This window comes from Mauremys reevesii, linkage group 25, assembly GCF_016161935.1.
Source record: "Mauremys reevesii isolate NIE-2019 linkage group 25, ASM1616193v1, whole genome shotgun sequence".
NCBI lineage: Eukaryota > Metazoa > Chordata > Testudines > Geoemydidae > Mauremys > Mauremys reevesii.
Window position 1 is genome coordinate 10,460,308 of NC_052647.1, and position 15,437 is coordinate 10,475,744.

Consider the following 15,437-nt stretch of genomic DNA (forward strand, 5'->3'; position numbering starts at 1 on the left):
TGACCGGAGGCGGCCAGCCGCCACGATCACGTGACCGGGGGACATAAAATGGCCGCCGCGCTGGGCTAACATGGCTGAGCGCGTGGCCCGGGAGCCCCGCCGCTCCCAGCGGGCAGCGCGGCCCGTGACTCCCACGCGTGGCCAGGAAACCCCTGCAGGGCACGGGGGCTGCGTCCGTCCCACGCAGGCTGGGGGAAGCGGCTCCCTGCCCCCCCCCATACAGGGGACCAGCTGCCCCAGGGACAGCCCCGATTTGGGGTCTTTCTCTTACATAGGCTCCTATTACCCCCCCCACCCGCTCACCCTACCTGGTTATTACTCTCAAGTCGTTTAAGTTTGGCAAAGTTTCTCAGCAGCCTGGTGGCCCCTGCGGCTACTGTGACCACCCGAGACTCAGTGGGCTAAGCCTTGCTGATCCGACAAATATACAGCAGGCCGGGGGGGGGGGAACCTGGCTCCTTCCTTATACAGCACCTGACTCAGTGGCAACCTATTGCCCTTCTCCCAATGCTCAAGTTTCACGTGACTGGCCCCCGGGGACTCAAAAGCCATCAAGCGCCTGCCCACAAGCACTTGTGTGACCTGGTGCACGTGGCAGGGCCACACGGCCACTCACTTTAGTCCTTCCAGCCCTAGAGGGCAGATAGGCCAAACCCGAGTGGGGCTGTGTCCTCCTACTTGAACTGTGGATGGTGTATCTCTGTGGGGCCTGCACCTGAGCCCATTGCTCTCTCTTTACAAAGGGGGCAGCTACTGCAATACGCCTGCTGGGTAGCTAAAAGTCCTTGCTGGAGCATATTACATGATTGGTTTAGCTACTACTCTGGTTCCCCCCAGCTGAAGTGACTGCACCCAACTCAGATCCCAGGAAGAAAAGAGACCCCCATGGAAACCAGGCCACAGGCTAGACATGAAATTTAATTTAATAGAAATTTTCTTCAATCATTCATACATTCAAGTGTGAACATGAGAAGTCTCCGAACCCCTACCTCTGCCCTTCACTCCCACCCACAATACACTTCAGAGAGTAGTAGGAAGCTTGGACTCCGTCTTCTGCTCCCTTACCACCTACCAACCCCCATTCTGTCCCACCACGCTCCCCCCACCCCAGCATTGTGACCTCCCCCACCAAGACAACATTCTCTTCATTCTAGCCCCTGCCCCATTTCCTCTCCACCCATGCTACTGACGATAGCTCTAGGCAATTTCCAAGGGGATTCCTGAGAGGTGTCAGGCATGTTACCGAAGATCAAGGAACTACAGATGTTTGCTTTAGAGTCCAAAGAAATTGCTTAGAGTTACACATCCCACTTAGTGCTTTTAACAGCTTTGACTTTCTGTTCAACTGTGGATCGAGCTTGGACTGGCCTCTGCCCCAGCTGCCAGTGAACCAGAGGCCAAGACAGCCGCTTCGGTTGTAAAAAACAATGCAGCAGCAGCAACATAGTGGGAAATGGATCGATCCACTCATTTTAAGCAAGCAGGAGCTCTTCCCACAGCTGGACAGTTCTCTGCCAGAACAGACTGCTGAAAATGAGGCATAATACTGCAGTCTAGTAGATCTCAACCCCTTGGTTCACCAAAGCTGTGCTAGGATGGAGGAAAAGCCAACCTACCATCCTGCCCACTCAGGTCACTGACATGGGAGCAGGGGTTGGAATCAGCTTCCACCTGACAATCATGTGAGAAGGGCTGGGACGGGGCAGGTGACTGGGAAGGAGGGCAAGGCAAGATAGTGGTTCGCTGCTTCCTATATATCCCTTTGCAGAGCATCTGGGGGACAGGAGCCATAGAGAAGCCAGCCACCATTAAAAGCAGTTGCTGCTGCGGTTCCTGTCTGAACCAAGGGTTACGTTTCTACAGTTAACCTTAGCATACATTCATACACTGCAGGGCCTGCACCTGGACTCACATGAATGGATCATTGATGGCATTGGGGGCATGTGAAATAAAAAACAAACCACAAACAAAAACACCAATAAAAAAGTTCAAGTCTCATAGAGACATTACTGTATCCCCTCCCCCTCTCCTTATTTGGGTTTAACCAAGCGAGCCCCATGGTGTGGGCCAAAGGTGAGGCTCAGCGGAGGAGCAGTGCTGTGGGAACGGCCTTTTACAGCTCGTCCTTCAGCGGTCCCTCCGTCTCCTCCTCTTCCTCCTTCTCTGGCTCATCATCCTCCTCCTCCTCCTCTTCCTCATTATCGTCCCCTTCGGGCTCATCGTCCCCTTCCTCCTCTTTCCGCTTCTTGTCCTCCTCCTCTTGTTTCTTCCTCTGCTCCTCGTCCTGCTGCTCCTTCATTTTCTTCTCAGCATCCTGCAGAGATCGACGATGACACGAGTTAGCCGAAAGGGAGAGGGAAGATGGTGCAAGTGGTTTGGGCACTAGCTTGGGCCCCAGGTTCTAATTCCCTGCTCTACCAGTCTCCCTGGGTAACCTTTAGCAAGCCCGTGCCTCAGTTTCCCCATCTGCACAAGGGGAAGGATACTGCCATTGGGCTGGGTTGGGCCAGGGGCTCAGATAAGTACCTGGAAGAAGGAGAAAAGGCTGCAAGGAACCAAGTAGGCCAGGAGGCTGGACTCTACCCAACGCTCTGAACAGCTTCAGATCACCTTAAACCTTCATGCCTTGGCAAGAACATTTGCCTCGCTTCAGATAGGGAAACCCAGGCCAGGAGCGGCTGGGATGTGCCCAGCACCTCAGTGGAAGAGGCCAGGAGTCCTGCTTCAGCCATAGGCCCACAGAGATAGCCCCCTTCCACTCGGAGAGGATGGGCGGCCATTAGATTAGAGGGTTTAGGTTTCAGAACATTTATTGGACTGTCCGGCCTCTCCCCCTCCACATCAGATTGTTTCTATCCCCCTTGGAGAGAAACAGCCCCATCGCCCTTCTAGCACAAGAGATGCAGCAAAGCCCCTGGACTCCGCTTGCCTTTCCCTGCACTAGGATTGCTGGTGGAGCCCCTTGAACAGCTGCGGGTCCTTCCTCTGGCCTCAGGGGGTGACGCAGTCACCACACTGCCTGAGAGCACCATGGGCTCTGGCTCAGAGCGGTGGTCTCCCCCCAACCCATGTTGACCCAAAGGGAGGACGACTTGTCCTGGCAGGGGAAATCTCTTCTGGAGGAGCAGGAGCCCTCCCCAGGGGCCGTCGTTACCTTGGTGGCTCCCCAGGTCTCATTGCCAAACTCCTCTGCAAACTTCTCGTCATCCGTGATCAGGAAGTTGTCGAAGATGGTGCCAGATTTCACCTGAAAGGATAGCGAGCCGGTGAGTGCGCAGCAGGGAGCAGCCAGGCGCCCCAGGGCGACGTCGCCCATCTCACCCCAAGTGAAGGGGAGGGGGGTGTCAGCCAGCAAGACAAAGGTTGAAAGTCACGTCCTGCCCAGAAGAGAATTCAGTGCTGCTCAGCCAGGGCTGAGGCTGAATCTCAAGGACTGGGGCAAGAGAGAAGCATCTGTTTTGGCTTGGGAAGCGCTGAGACACAAGGGAGCCAGGAGTCCCTGAGGGCGAGTTAAGGTGTCTGCCAACGGGGCAGCGCTGCCAGCAGCACAGCCAGGCACGAGGCCTCCTGTCCCATCAGACTGGATGCCCCAGCACTTTAATGCAGCTGGGGCTCTGGGGGCTCAGTCTGAAGCAGAGCCCAGTTAAAGGCAAGCGCCCACCCCAGCACAAGGTCTATGCTCCTGTTTGAGAGCCTGGTGGGTCCTGCTGCCAGCCAGCCCCGCCGGGAGGAGCGCACCTGCCACAGGTCCAAGCCGATGACGCCAAAGCTGTCGTAGGAGTACAGGCTGGGGTCGGGGGTGTAGTCCGGGTTGTCGATCTCAGGGTGCACCCACTTCCCCTTGTAGTCAGGGTTGTCGATCTGGCGGGGTTTCCACTCCCCCTGGGGAGCAGGAGAACAGCATGAGAGAAACCAGCGAGTAGGGAGAGGGATTGCACCTGGTCTCCAGCAAGGGAGCAGCTGGTCTTACAGGGGGAGAAAGTTCAGGGAATGGGGGCCTGACGCAGGGACATCAGCTCTGCCAGAAGCTATTGCGGCTGGAGGAGTGGGACAGGCTGCCTCCCGCAGTGCACACGCCACCCTGAGGATCACAGGCCCAGACTTTAAGGCCTTGGAATCTGTGACTGAGCAGCCACATGCCAACTTGAGAAGCAGGGAACGTGCTTGTTCAATCTCTGCTCCCCAGCCCGCCCTTGAAAGGCCCCAGAGTCCCTCCTTACCCAGGACTAGCTCAGCGTGAAGATGATTAGACTGGCGCAGTGTTGCCACAATAGTTTGGCGTTACCAGGGCCTGGGCCTTGATCTCCTCCCTCCAGGGCATAAGCCCATCCCCTTGCAGAGGGCTGGAGGTGGCACCAAGCAGGAAATGCTCATTGGCACTGCAGAGGTGTTATGGGGGTTCATGCCTTTCTCTAGGGCAGGAGACCTTAACGGGGTGCAACTGTCACTCCAAGGCAGTAACTGGTGAGTGTCAGGCCTCATCTCCTGGGTACACAGATACTCAGCACTGACTGCAGCAGGACTGCGGCTCAACTGGCAGAAAGCCATGACATTCCTGCAAGTTTACAATCAGGGATTCTGACCCCCGCTCCAGACCCAGCCCGTGGGCCAGCCTTACCTTGTACTCTGGGTTCTGGATCACCGGAGGCTCCCACTCCCCATCCATCTCCTCATCCCAGTCCTCTGGCTTCTTGGCATCAGGGTCAGGAATGTGCTCTGGTTTATCCCAGTCCTGAGGGGCAGAGGAGGAGAACCAGGCAGATCAGGAAGAGATTCTCCACCAACTCCTCGCCCTGATGGATATCCTGCCCTCCATTACCCTGTCCACGCCAGCCAGCCACACACAGCGAGAGCTACAGCCGCTATCCCCCAGCACCTGGCCACACGGGTATTATGGTGCCAGTCTCTGCCCATCCCCATACACTGCCCCAGCCCGAGATCTCCAACCCCCAACTCACCTCTGGCTTAGTGTCCTCAGGGTCGTCTATCTTGGCCCTATCATCCCAGTCCTCCGGTTTCTTGGCCTCAGGGTCCTTGATCTTCTTGGGAGGCAGGAAGTCCCAGTCTTCCTCCAGGCTGCCCGACTCCACCTTGTTGTTGTCGATCTTCACCTCATAGGTGTTGTCAGGCCGCACAATGAGGGTGTAGAGGTGGGTGAACTCGTCGTCCTGAGCAAGGGAAGGAGCCGGGGATTAGATGAAGGCTCTCGGCTCAGGGCCAAGGCGATCTCACTCCAGACCCATGTTGCGGGGGCAGCCAGGAGACTCACCTTGCAGCGGATGTCTTTGTTGATCAGGACGTTCTTCCCTTTGTAGTTGAAGATCACGTGCACTTTTTTGGTCCCTGGGCCACAGATGTCAGGGCCTGGATTGGAAACAAGCCACAGTTCAGAGGAGAAACCCAGCCTGCATCTGAAAGTCACCTTGTTCCAGCGTGGAGAGCTGGCAAATTCAGCCCCCAGAAGGACCAGCAACTAGCTCACCACAAGTACATCCCCACACTGGGGTGTGCACTGGCCTGGTTGGCAGGCTCAGCAGAGAGAACATGGGCTGAATGGGGCTCAGACTGGACTCTTCCCCCTGCTGGTCACCCACAGGAAATGACAGGGGGCAGTGTTGGGGGAACACAGAGGTTGCCCTTCTGTTGCTCATGCGACCCTAGGGCAGGCTGGTCTCCAGGGCTGTCAGGACACTAGATCCCAGAGACAGAATTTGAATTTCAGGCGCAATCCTCAAGTCCCTTCATCCACCTCTAGGGTGGAGCAGAGCAACAGCCCATGACCGCTTAGGCCAGGAAGCAAAGAACCCCTTTGGCAGCTGAAGCTGTGGGTGAATCCGGGGAGAGTAGCCAAGCGAGAACCAGCCAGGCCACGGCCCCAACAACTCATGACACAAGTTCCCCAGCAGCCCCTAGTGCCATGCTGGGCGAATGAGCATCCCCTGCTAAGTCACCCACCCACTCCTGGGGGTTTGGAGAGCTCCCCTCCAGACACTGTGCAAACCCCACCCTGCTTCGCATGAGACCCTACCACAATCTGGGCCCACACAGCTAGTCCATGGCTAGCAGTGGCCACAGGGCTGTACCACAGAGCCCACCCCGCAGGCACTCACCAAACATGATGTTGTACTCCGAGTCCCCGTGCATGTCCTCCTGGCTCAGGCCTGAGGGGAAGAGCTTCACGTAACCACCCCCGCAGTCAATGTTCTGCTCGTGTTTCACCGTGAACTGCACCACCAAGGTCTTGTCCTTGTTGCTGAAGGAGTCAAAGCGGGCAGAAAGGGCGTAGAAACGGGCGTCCTGGCTCGTCTGGAGGCCTGGCAAGGGGAGGGGAAAACACACTGTCAAGACCCAACAGGGAGGGGCAGCGCGATCCCTCTGTAGCTCACAGCTCAGCACATCTGGGCAACAGGCCTGTTTGCTCTCAGCTCCCCAGCAGGATGCTCAGCACAGCGGCAGATTGGATGCCGGCACTGTGCCGAGCCCTGGGCTTGTCACCTCACAGCTAATGCTTCAGGGCGTGAGGTGGCAACCAGCAAGGGATTATCCCCCCAGCCATTTACACAGGTGCATTGGGGGGGGTTGCCAGCTTCCCAAGGGGTCAGACATCGGGGCTGTCGTGCTGTGCACTGTTATCTGGACCATGGACCTGTGCACACAGCAAAGAGGCAGCCCTGCCCCAAAGAGCACACAAGCCAGGTGACTAACCCACCTCAGCCAGAATGGGCTAGGAAGGATTTACTGGGCTGATCTGACACTAGGGTATTTACAGACCTGCTGGTAGTAGCTCAACCCTCTTGCCCACTGGCTCCTTTGGCAAAGAGAAAAGGCCCTGATCTCCCTAGTGCATCGGGGAGGGGAACACGGACACAGGAGAATGCAGCAGGAACACGATTTCCCACCTTTATCCTTCTCAGCGTCCCCGTAGAACTTGCCCGCCGTCAGTTTGAACTTCCCATAGTCCGACTTGTGCTTCGACTCCACCCAGCGGCTCGTCCAGGCATCTGTGGGGAAAAGACACCCCTTGCTGTCACCACACACTCAGGAGAGGGCATGTGGCTGCAGACCCAGCCCACTCTTGGTCACTGAGTGAGGAAGGCCCCACCTCGCTAGGACATCACAGGCCAGAGAAGAGCTCTCGAAGCCCATCACTGGCTGGTGTTCCAGTCACCCATGGAGCATGGGGCAAGAACCTTATTTTCAGCAGGAAGGGAAGACAGGTGGAAAGGAAGCAGCTTGCCCAAGGTCATATTGAGCCACTGCCCCCGCCCCCTAGTGCCTCTGTTCCAGCCACTAGACCACACTCCCCCACCCCATGTGCAATGATGGGCCTGCTTCATCCAGCAGGCAGAGTGAAAGTTGACCATGTAAGTGTGTGGCAGAGGATTAAGTGTGGAACAGGATCTTGCATTCTCGTCTCCCATGAGCCCCAGCGTTTAATGAAGAGGACAAACACCACACAAGGACTGAGTCGCCTGCTGCTGAAATGCAGCCGCCTCTGGGGTGGAATATAGCAGCTGTTTAACAGTCAATCCTGCAATGGCAGCTTGGAATGCTTGTTAGTGCTCTGATCAGCATGCCCCCACTTGACAGCCATCTAGAGTGGCTGGGGCAGCCGCCTCATCCCTTAGTATTAGTACCTAGTACCGCAAGCTGCATCATGGACCAGAAGCAAAGGCCTTATCTGAAGGGGCCCAGTCACAGCCTTTAGAGCCGGAGATTCACCTAAGCCCTTCAGGCAGGAGTCACCAGCTTCCCAGACAAGTTACAACACCTGCTTCCGAACTCATTGGTTCTGTCACAGCTGCACATGAGAAACAGCTTAGCAGGCCATGAGCCTCCGGGCCTTACACACCCACAGATGCACACTGTATCTATACAGTTTCTCACCTGGACACTGGGACTGAGCTGAGGCCAGTGAGCTCTCTGCTCTGAGATCATAGAATTGGAAGGGACCTCAGGAGATATCTAGTCCAACCCCCTGCTCAAAGCAGGACCAAACCCAACTAAATCATCCCAGCCAGGGCTTTCTCAAGCCTGACCTTAAAAACCTGTAAGGAAGGAGATTCCACTACCTCCCTAGGTAACCCATTCCAGTTCACCACCACCCTACTAGTGAAAAAGTTTTTCCTAATGTCCAACCTAAACCTCCCCCTCTGCAACTTGAGACCATTACTCCTTGTTCTGTCATCTTCTACCACTGAGAACAGTCTAGATCCATCCTCTTTAGAACCCCCTTTCAGGTAGTTGAAAGCAGCTATCAAATCCCCCCTCATTCGTCTCTTTTGCAGGCTAAACAATCCCAGTTCCCTCAGCCTCTCCTCATAAGTCATGTGCTCCAGCCCCCTAATCATTTTTGTTGCCCTCCACTGGACTCTCTCCAATTTGTCCACATCCTTCTTGTAGTGTGGGGCCCAAAACTGGACACAGTACTCCAGATGAGGCCTCACCAGTGCTGAGTAGAGGGGAATGATCACATCCCTCGATCTGCTGGAAATGCCCCTACTTATACAACCCAAAATGCCATTAGCCTTCTTGGCAACAAGGGCACACTGTTGACTCATATTCAGCTTTTCGTCCACCGTAACCCTATGATGATCTATGGACCATTAGCTTACATCCTTAACTTTGCACCCATCTATCATCAACTAGGGCAGATTTTTGCTTTGAAACCTGCACATGGTGCACAACCCCTATAGGGCTGTACAGTCTGCATGTGCTTAGATATGCCCCAAAATGTTTGACCCCCAGTCATTATAGAACAGACACTCATCCCCAGAGGGCCCAGTAATTATCGATTCCCCACTGTCCATTCAGTCTAGACTACACAGGGAGGCAATTATGAAACTAAAGAGGCCTCCAGCCACATTCCCCGCCCCCGCCCCCAGGCCCTGCCTCCTTTCTAGAGACGGAAACTCCCCTCTATAAGCCCTCAAACACAGAAGTCAGGCTGCTGCCTATGGAGGCAAAGATGCCCTCTCCAGGTTGAGTTTATTCAAGCAGCATGGCAAGCTACCAGGCCTCTGGTTTCAGGCTGTGTTGTAACATGCTGTATATTCAAAGGCTCTTACAGTTTCAGCTACTGAACTGCTACCAAGTGAGTTTTTAAATCTGAACTGCTATGTATTGATTTTGGGAAGGGGAGCCAGATTTCCCCCACCCCTCAATTATTTTCAGACTCTTTTGAAAAGGCTTTAAACTGACATCCTAATGCTATCTAGAGCCCATGGCAAATGAAATACTCTCTGTAATAAGGGACAGATGCAGCTTAGCTCAGTACTCCCAACCTACAATCCCAAATCCTGCAGAACCCTGACCAGCCAAAGCAGAATTTTAGGGTGAAGGATTTAAATGTTTTGCGGGTGAAACAGGATTCTCTGCCCCACTGTGAGTATGGCCTGCCTCCTCAGAGAGGTGGGCTCATTGCATGGGTCTATATCACCTCAATTGATCTTATGATGATTCCCCCCCCCCTTCAATTCCCTTTGGTTCTGCAGGGACCATTTATGCCACTGCACCATTAATCTTCCCTACAGATACCACCCTATGTTCACCAAACCAGGAGACCCCAACTCTGTAACCCCACAGATCTGAATCCTATTTAATCCTCCCTGCCAGCTCCCAGCCCCACCCATGAGCCTGACAGCACAGTGAGCACTACAGAAAAGCCTTATGTCCTTCACTCCAACGTACCCCCCAGCAGATCTACGCTGACCCCTCCTCACACAGAGCTACACTCACCCTAGGGAGCCCCCCCATCACAGCTGCCCTTCAGAGCCTCCCTTCACTGCACGCCCCCCCCCCAGACTAGTAACCCCTGACTCACCCTCCAGGGCTAGCCTGACCCCACAGAGACCCCCCCCCCCATCACCTCCCCTTCATTCCTCCCCCATATCTCCTGCAGGGCTAGGCTGACCCCACAGAGACCCCCCCACCCCACATCTCCTGCAGTTAGCCTGACCCCATGGAGAGCTCCACCCCCCCGCCCCCCATCACCTCCCCAGCTCCTGCAGGGCCAGGCTGACCCCATGAGACCCCCCATCACCTCCCCTTCATTCCTCCCCATCCTGCAGGGCTAGGGGGGGCCCAGAGACCCCCCCCCCCCCATCTCCCATGGCTCCCCCCCCCCCATCACACCCCCCAGCCCCATCTCCTGCAGGGCTAGGCTGCCCCCAGATCTCCTGCAGGTGGAGCCCCCTCACAGAGCCCCCGGGACGGGCCGCCCCCTCACCTCCGTCCCCGAACTCCTCCCTGAAGTGCTGGGCGGGCCCCGCGGCCGCCAGGCCCAGCAGGCCGCACAGCGCCAGGAGCGGGCTCATCGCGGTGGGTCTCGCGCTAGTCCCCGGGAGGTGCCGGCCTGGCCCGTCACGCGACCCCCTCACTCAGCGCCGCACAGGACACTAACTGCGGGGCGCGGAGCCGACGGCGGCCGTACTTATACCCGGCCCGGCCCAGCGCCCGCCCCCGCCGCCGCCCCATTGGCCCGAGCCCTGGCGACGCGCTGCCCCATTGGCCGGCACTCTGCCCGACGAGTGAGGCTGCGCCCCCGAACGTTGGCGTCCCAGATGGCCGCTTCCGATTGGTTGCGGAGCTCGGCCAATCAGGAGCGACCACGCGTTCGGGGGAGACGCCCCCTCCCCTCGCGGGCTGTATCACCGCCGCCTGTCAGGTCACGTGAATTTTCGGCCTCTCTTAAAGGGCCAGCTCATCGTTTCTGTGCTGAGGCTCGTCCCCCCCCCCCCGGGTCACTGCGGGGGGAGGCAATCCCATCCAACCCCACCCCATAATAACCACCGGGGGGGAGGTGAGAAAATAACCCAAGTGGGGGAAGAAGGGGCCCTGGTGACATCGCCACGCCGATGCCACGCGTTGTGACATGGTGTGACACAATACGGCACCGTGACATCATGTTACCTGATGACACAAGCAGCTGCTGAGTGCAGCAGGCTGGGGCCACAGGCTGGGATCCTGGCTCTGTGCCTGTCTTTGGGCACAGCCCTGGGTCCAGTGGGCAGCACAGGGGGGCTGAGAGCCACAGCTCCTGGGTTCTTGACTCAGCTCTGCCACTGCCTATTCCTGAGGCTTTGGTCAACTCACTTAGGCCCCCACCTCCCCCTCTGTGAAGATATCAGCCTACCATTATCCAATGCTCTGAGTCCTCGGCTGAAAGGCAGCGGTTTGTGAGGATTATTCTTTATCCTCTGCAAATTGGAACCCGCTGCTGTTCCTTTGGTGTTGTGCCGCTGCCTCCCAGCACTAACAATAAAGCAATTGTTAAAGCATAATGTGCTCACACAGGGACTAGGCAGGGAGCCATGGAAACACCAGTCATTGCGATTGCTACTCTGGTACCCACTCAGAAATCGGGGTTCTGATTCTTTGCTCATCAAGGGTTAGAAAAGTTCATCTTGGTGTCCTGCACAAACTGCATGTCTGATCTTTTAATTCCGACTCCCTAAATGCCTCCAGCAATTTCATCTAGTGTTAATTTTTTTCTTCACCTCCAAGTGCTGTGCGTGCTTAGCTGGCATGCTCTCCTCCAGCAGGGGCTGCATTGCAGTGGAGGGTGCATAGCTGTACCTCTCACTTAATTCGCTACTGTCTGTAAAGTGCTTATAGATTCTGACAAGGGGCAAAGGTCTTATATTGGAGGTCTCACACTGCCAGTGCAAAAACATCCTTGGAATTTCTAAATATTACAGATGACAATTTCCCAACTTAGAAAGTGTTCCAACCAACACAGGGGAATTCTGTCTTAGACTTAATCCTGACAGATAAAGAGAAACTGATCACAGAACTAAAAATTAATAGCAGCTTAGGTATAAGTCATCATGGTTTGATCACATTAATAATGTGCTAGCAGAATAAAGTTCAAACCCGTTGTTATACACACACACACACCTTTAAAAAGGCCAGTTTCACAAAGCTGAAAAATCATGAGCCAAATCAGCTGTGAAAAAGAATTTAATCAAAAAATTTCAAGTGATACTTGTTAAACGTTCTAAAACAATTTCCAAGATGCCCAAAAATTGAGGAAGAAGGCTGTATCGGTTACAAAAACTGAACTAGGGTAGAGGGGAAATTAAGGCAGCTAAAACAATTATATAACAAATAGAAGAAAGGGGAAATTGATAGTAATGCAAGTCAGAAGCTAGGGATTGTCAAAAACTGATAAGGAAAAGCCAAGGGGCACAAGGAGAAATCCATGGCCAGCAGAATTAAGGACAAGAAGAAGGAGTTTTATTAAGCATGTTAGGAACAAAAGGAATCTTATCAATGGTAATGGTCCACTACTAGATGGAAATGGTAGACCTGTCAATAATAATTAAGAAAAGGCAGAAGTGTTCAATACATATTTCTGTTCTGTAATAGGGAGGAAAAAAACAGACGATGTAGTCATCATATGACGACGATAACACTCTTTCCATTCCACTAGTATCTCTTGAGGATGTTAAACAGCAGCTACTAACATCAGACATTTTTAAATCAGCAGGTCCAGATAACTTGCATCCAAGAGTTTTAAAAGAGCTGGCTGAAGAGCTCACTGGACCATTGTTTTGATATTGATTTTCATTAAGACTTGGAACACTGGGGAAGTTCCAGGAGACTGGGGAAAAAAAGCTAATGTTGTGCCCACATTTTAAAAGGGTCAACGGGATGACCTGGGTAATTATATTCCTGTCAGTCTGACATCAATCCCAGGCAAGAGAATGGAGCGGCTGATATGGGACTTGATTAGTAAAGAATGAAAGGAGGGTAATATACTTAATGCCAATCAACATGCGTTAATGGAAAATAGACCCTGTCAAACTAAATGATTCTTTTTTATTCGATTACAAGCAGAGGGCCGCCCAGAGGATTCAGGGGGCCTGGGGCAAAGCAATTTTTGGGGCCCCTTCCATCAAAAAAAGTTGCAATACTATATTCTCGTGGGGGCCCTATGGGGCCCAGGGCAAACTGCCCCACTTGCCCCCCCATCTGGGTGGCCCTGATTACAAGTTTGGTTGATAAAGGTAATAATATGATGTAATATATTCGACTTCTGTAAGGCACTGGACTTGGTACTGCACAACGTTGTGATTCAAAACCGAGAATGATACAAAATTAACGTGACATTAAATAGATAAAAAGCTGGCTTGAAACTTAACTGTAAATGGAGAATCATCAACAAGTACGTATGTTTATAGTGGAGTCCCACACAGACCTGTTCTTTTCCTATACCGTTAAACATTTTTATCAATGACCTTGAAAACAAACATGAAATCACCTCTGATAAAGTTTGCAGATGACACAAAAAGTGTGAGCGGTAAATAATGAAGAGGCCAGGTCAGTAATACAGAGCGATCTCAGTCAGTTGGTAAACTGGGCGCATCTCTAGAGTAGGAATAGAGAGGTTCGTTTATCTCTGTATTTGTCACTGGTGAAACCGCTGCTGGAATCCTATGTCCAGTTCCGGTGTCCCCTATTCAAGAAGGATGCTGATAAATTGGGGAGGGATCAGGAAAAAGCCACAAGAATGATTAAAGGATTAGAAAACCTGCCTTATAGTGAGCGATTCAAGGAGCTCAATCTACTTAGCCTAACACAGAGGTTAAGAGGTGACTTGATCAGTCTATAAGTACCTACATGGGAAACAAATATTTAATAATGGGCTCTTCAATCTAGCAGAGAAAGGTCTAACACAATCCAATGGCTGAGAGCTGAAGCTAGACAAATTCAGATTAGACATGAGGCATACATTTTTACCATTGAGGGTAATTAACCACTGGAACGATTTACCAAGGTTTGTGGTGGATTCTCCATCACCGGCCATTTGTAAATCAAGATTGGATCTTGTTTTCTAAGAGATCTGCCCTAGGAACTATTTAGAGGACGATCTCTGGCCTGTGATATACAGAAGGTCTGCCTAGGTGATCACAGTGGTCCCATCCGCCCTTGGAATCTATGAAAAGCGTTCTCTCCAGTGCCCGTCAGGGATCTAGCTTCCCTGACTGTCTCTTCGCCTTTTTAAACAGCCTGGCAAAGAAGCCGAAACAAGAGAAATGTCCAGTGCCTGTGCTCTGTGCATGGTCACTGAGCTAAAAATACCAACGTTGGAGCTAGTCGTTCTAATAACGATGCTGCCCCATTTCTACAGTCTCTTTCAGCCTACAGAATCGCAAAGGCTTTGCAAGCTGTGCGGACAGAGCTCACTGAAATGCAGCCACCCTAGCAGTGAGTAAGTGTTTATTCCAGGCTCCCTCACCCACCACTAATATGCAGCGCCTTCTGGGGTGGGGCACTGCAGCTGTTTATCCAGGGATCCCTCACCCAATGCTGAAATGCAGCTGTCTCTGGATGGGAGGAGGAGGGGGGACGTGCAGGGGCTGTTTATACAGGCATCCCTCAGCCAGCACAAAGATGCAGCCACCTCATGGGTGGGGCTGTCTATCAGTTTAACAGCTGAGAACAACACTGTTCAAAATGTCTGAGAAAAAAAAAAACCACAACCCAAACGGAAACTGTTCTGGGATGTTATCCATACCCAGCAAATACCGGGGCACCTGGCTGGCCAACCTGTGCCCAGACTGCCAGTGAGGAGGGGCCTGTACCCCAGGCCAGTTCATCACCCCACAATTAGGTAATTCTGAGGTATTTACTCTATTAAAACCCTCTCTATCCCCATACACATGCTCTATCCATCCATCCCTTAACACACACCCACTACCCATCCATCCCCACATACACCCTTCCATCCTCACACCCCCTTCTATCCCCCTACACACCCCATTATCCATCCATCTACACCCCTCTATCCATCCATCCACACACCCCACTATCCAGTATGGGGCTGGAAGGACAGAGGGGTGCATATGGATTGATGGAGGGATGGATAAATAGTGGGGTGTGTGGGTTTGCATGGACGGGGGTGTATGGGATAAGTGGATGACCCATTATCCATCCATCTACACCCCTCTATCCATCCACTTATCCCATACACCCCGTCCATCCAAACCCACAGACCCCACTATTTATCCATCCCTCCATCAATCCATATGCACCCCTCTCCCCTTCCAGCCCCATACTCAAACCTCCCATCCATCAAAACCTGTACACACCCCACTAGTCACCCCTGTTCCCATATGCACCCCTCCCCCCATCCTCATCCCTCCATCCACCCATCCTATACACATGCATCCCTCCATACATCCCCATATGTACCCCCTCCATGCACACTCATCTATCTATGGATTTTCCCTAGTGCCCATCACCCTGGGCACCTATGAACGCAGATGTCCTTGCTCTCTTACCATCCTCTGGCTGGCATCATTTACATAACAGACAGGCTGTCCAACCTCACTCACCCTTGGGGTCTGTTGTGCCATAAGATGTCAGTTACACAAGCTCCTGGGCCTGTGAGTTGGGGCTGCCACACAAACGGATTTTATGTTGCAATCCAA

The 15,437-nt window shown here is 53.3% G+C and overlaps 1 protein-coding gene across 1 annotated transcript; it reads right to left on the reverse strand.

Moving 5' to 3' along the window:
- Window positions 1-697: 697 nt before the first annotated feature.
- Window positions 698-10,414, reverse strand: CALR (calreticulin). Its single transcript, XM_039514263.1, has 9 exons — window positions 10,229-10,414; window positions 6,900-7,001; window positions 6,111-6,314; window positions 5,270-5,364; window positions 4,959-5,168; window positions 4,619-4,732; window positions 3,739-3,882; window positions 3,155-3,247; window positions 698-2,314 (listed from the first exon to the last, which is right to left on the reverse strand). Exons 1-9 carry the CDS (start codon window positions 10,314-10,316, stop codon window positions 2,114-2,116), a joined length of 1,251 nt encoding a protein of 416 aa, XP_039370197.1. The 5' UTR covers window positions 10,317-10,414; the 3' UTR covers window positions 698-2,113.
- Between the last annotated feature and the right edge of the window lie 5,023 nt (window positions 10,415-15,437).

Bases quoted from the DNA above. Each gene is read 5' to 3' on its own strand.
- CALR (XM_039514263.1), bottom strand. From the start codon at position 10,316: ATGAGCCCGCTCCTGGCGCTGTGCGGCCTGCTGGGCCTGGCGGCCGCG. The intron at 6,315-6,899 runs GTGGGAAATCGT...TCCCCTTGCCAG, and splicing joins GGACGCTGAGAAGGATAAAG to GCCTCCAGACGAGCCAGGAC. The intron at 4,733-4,958 runs GTGAGTTGGGGG...TCTGCCCCTCAG, and splicing joins CTGAGGACACTAAGCCAGAG to GACTGGGATAAACCAGAGCA.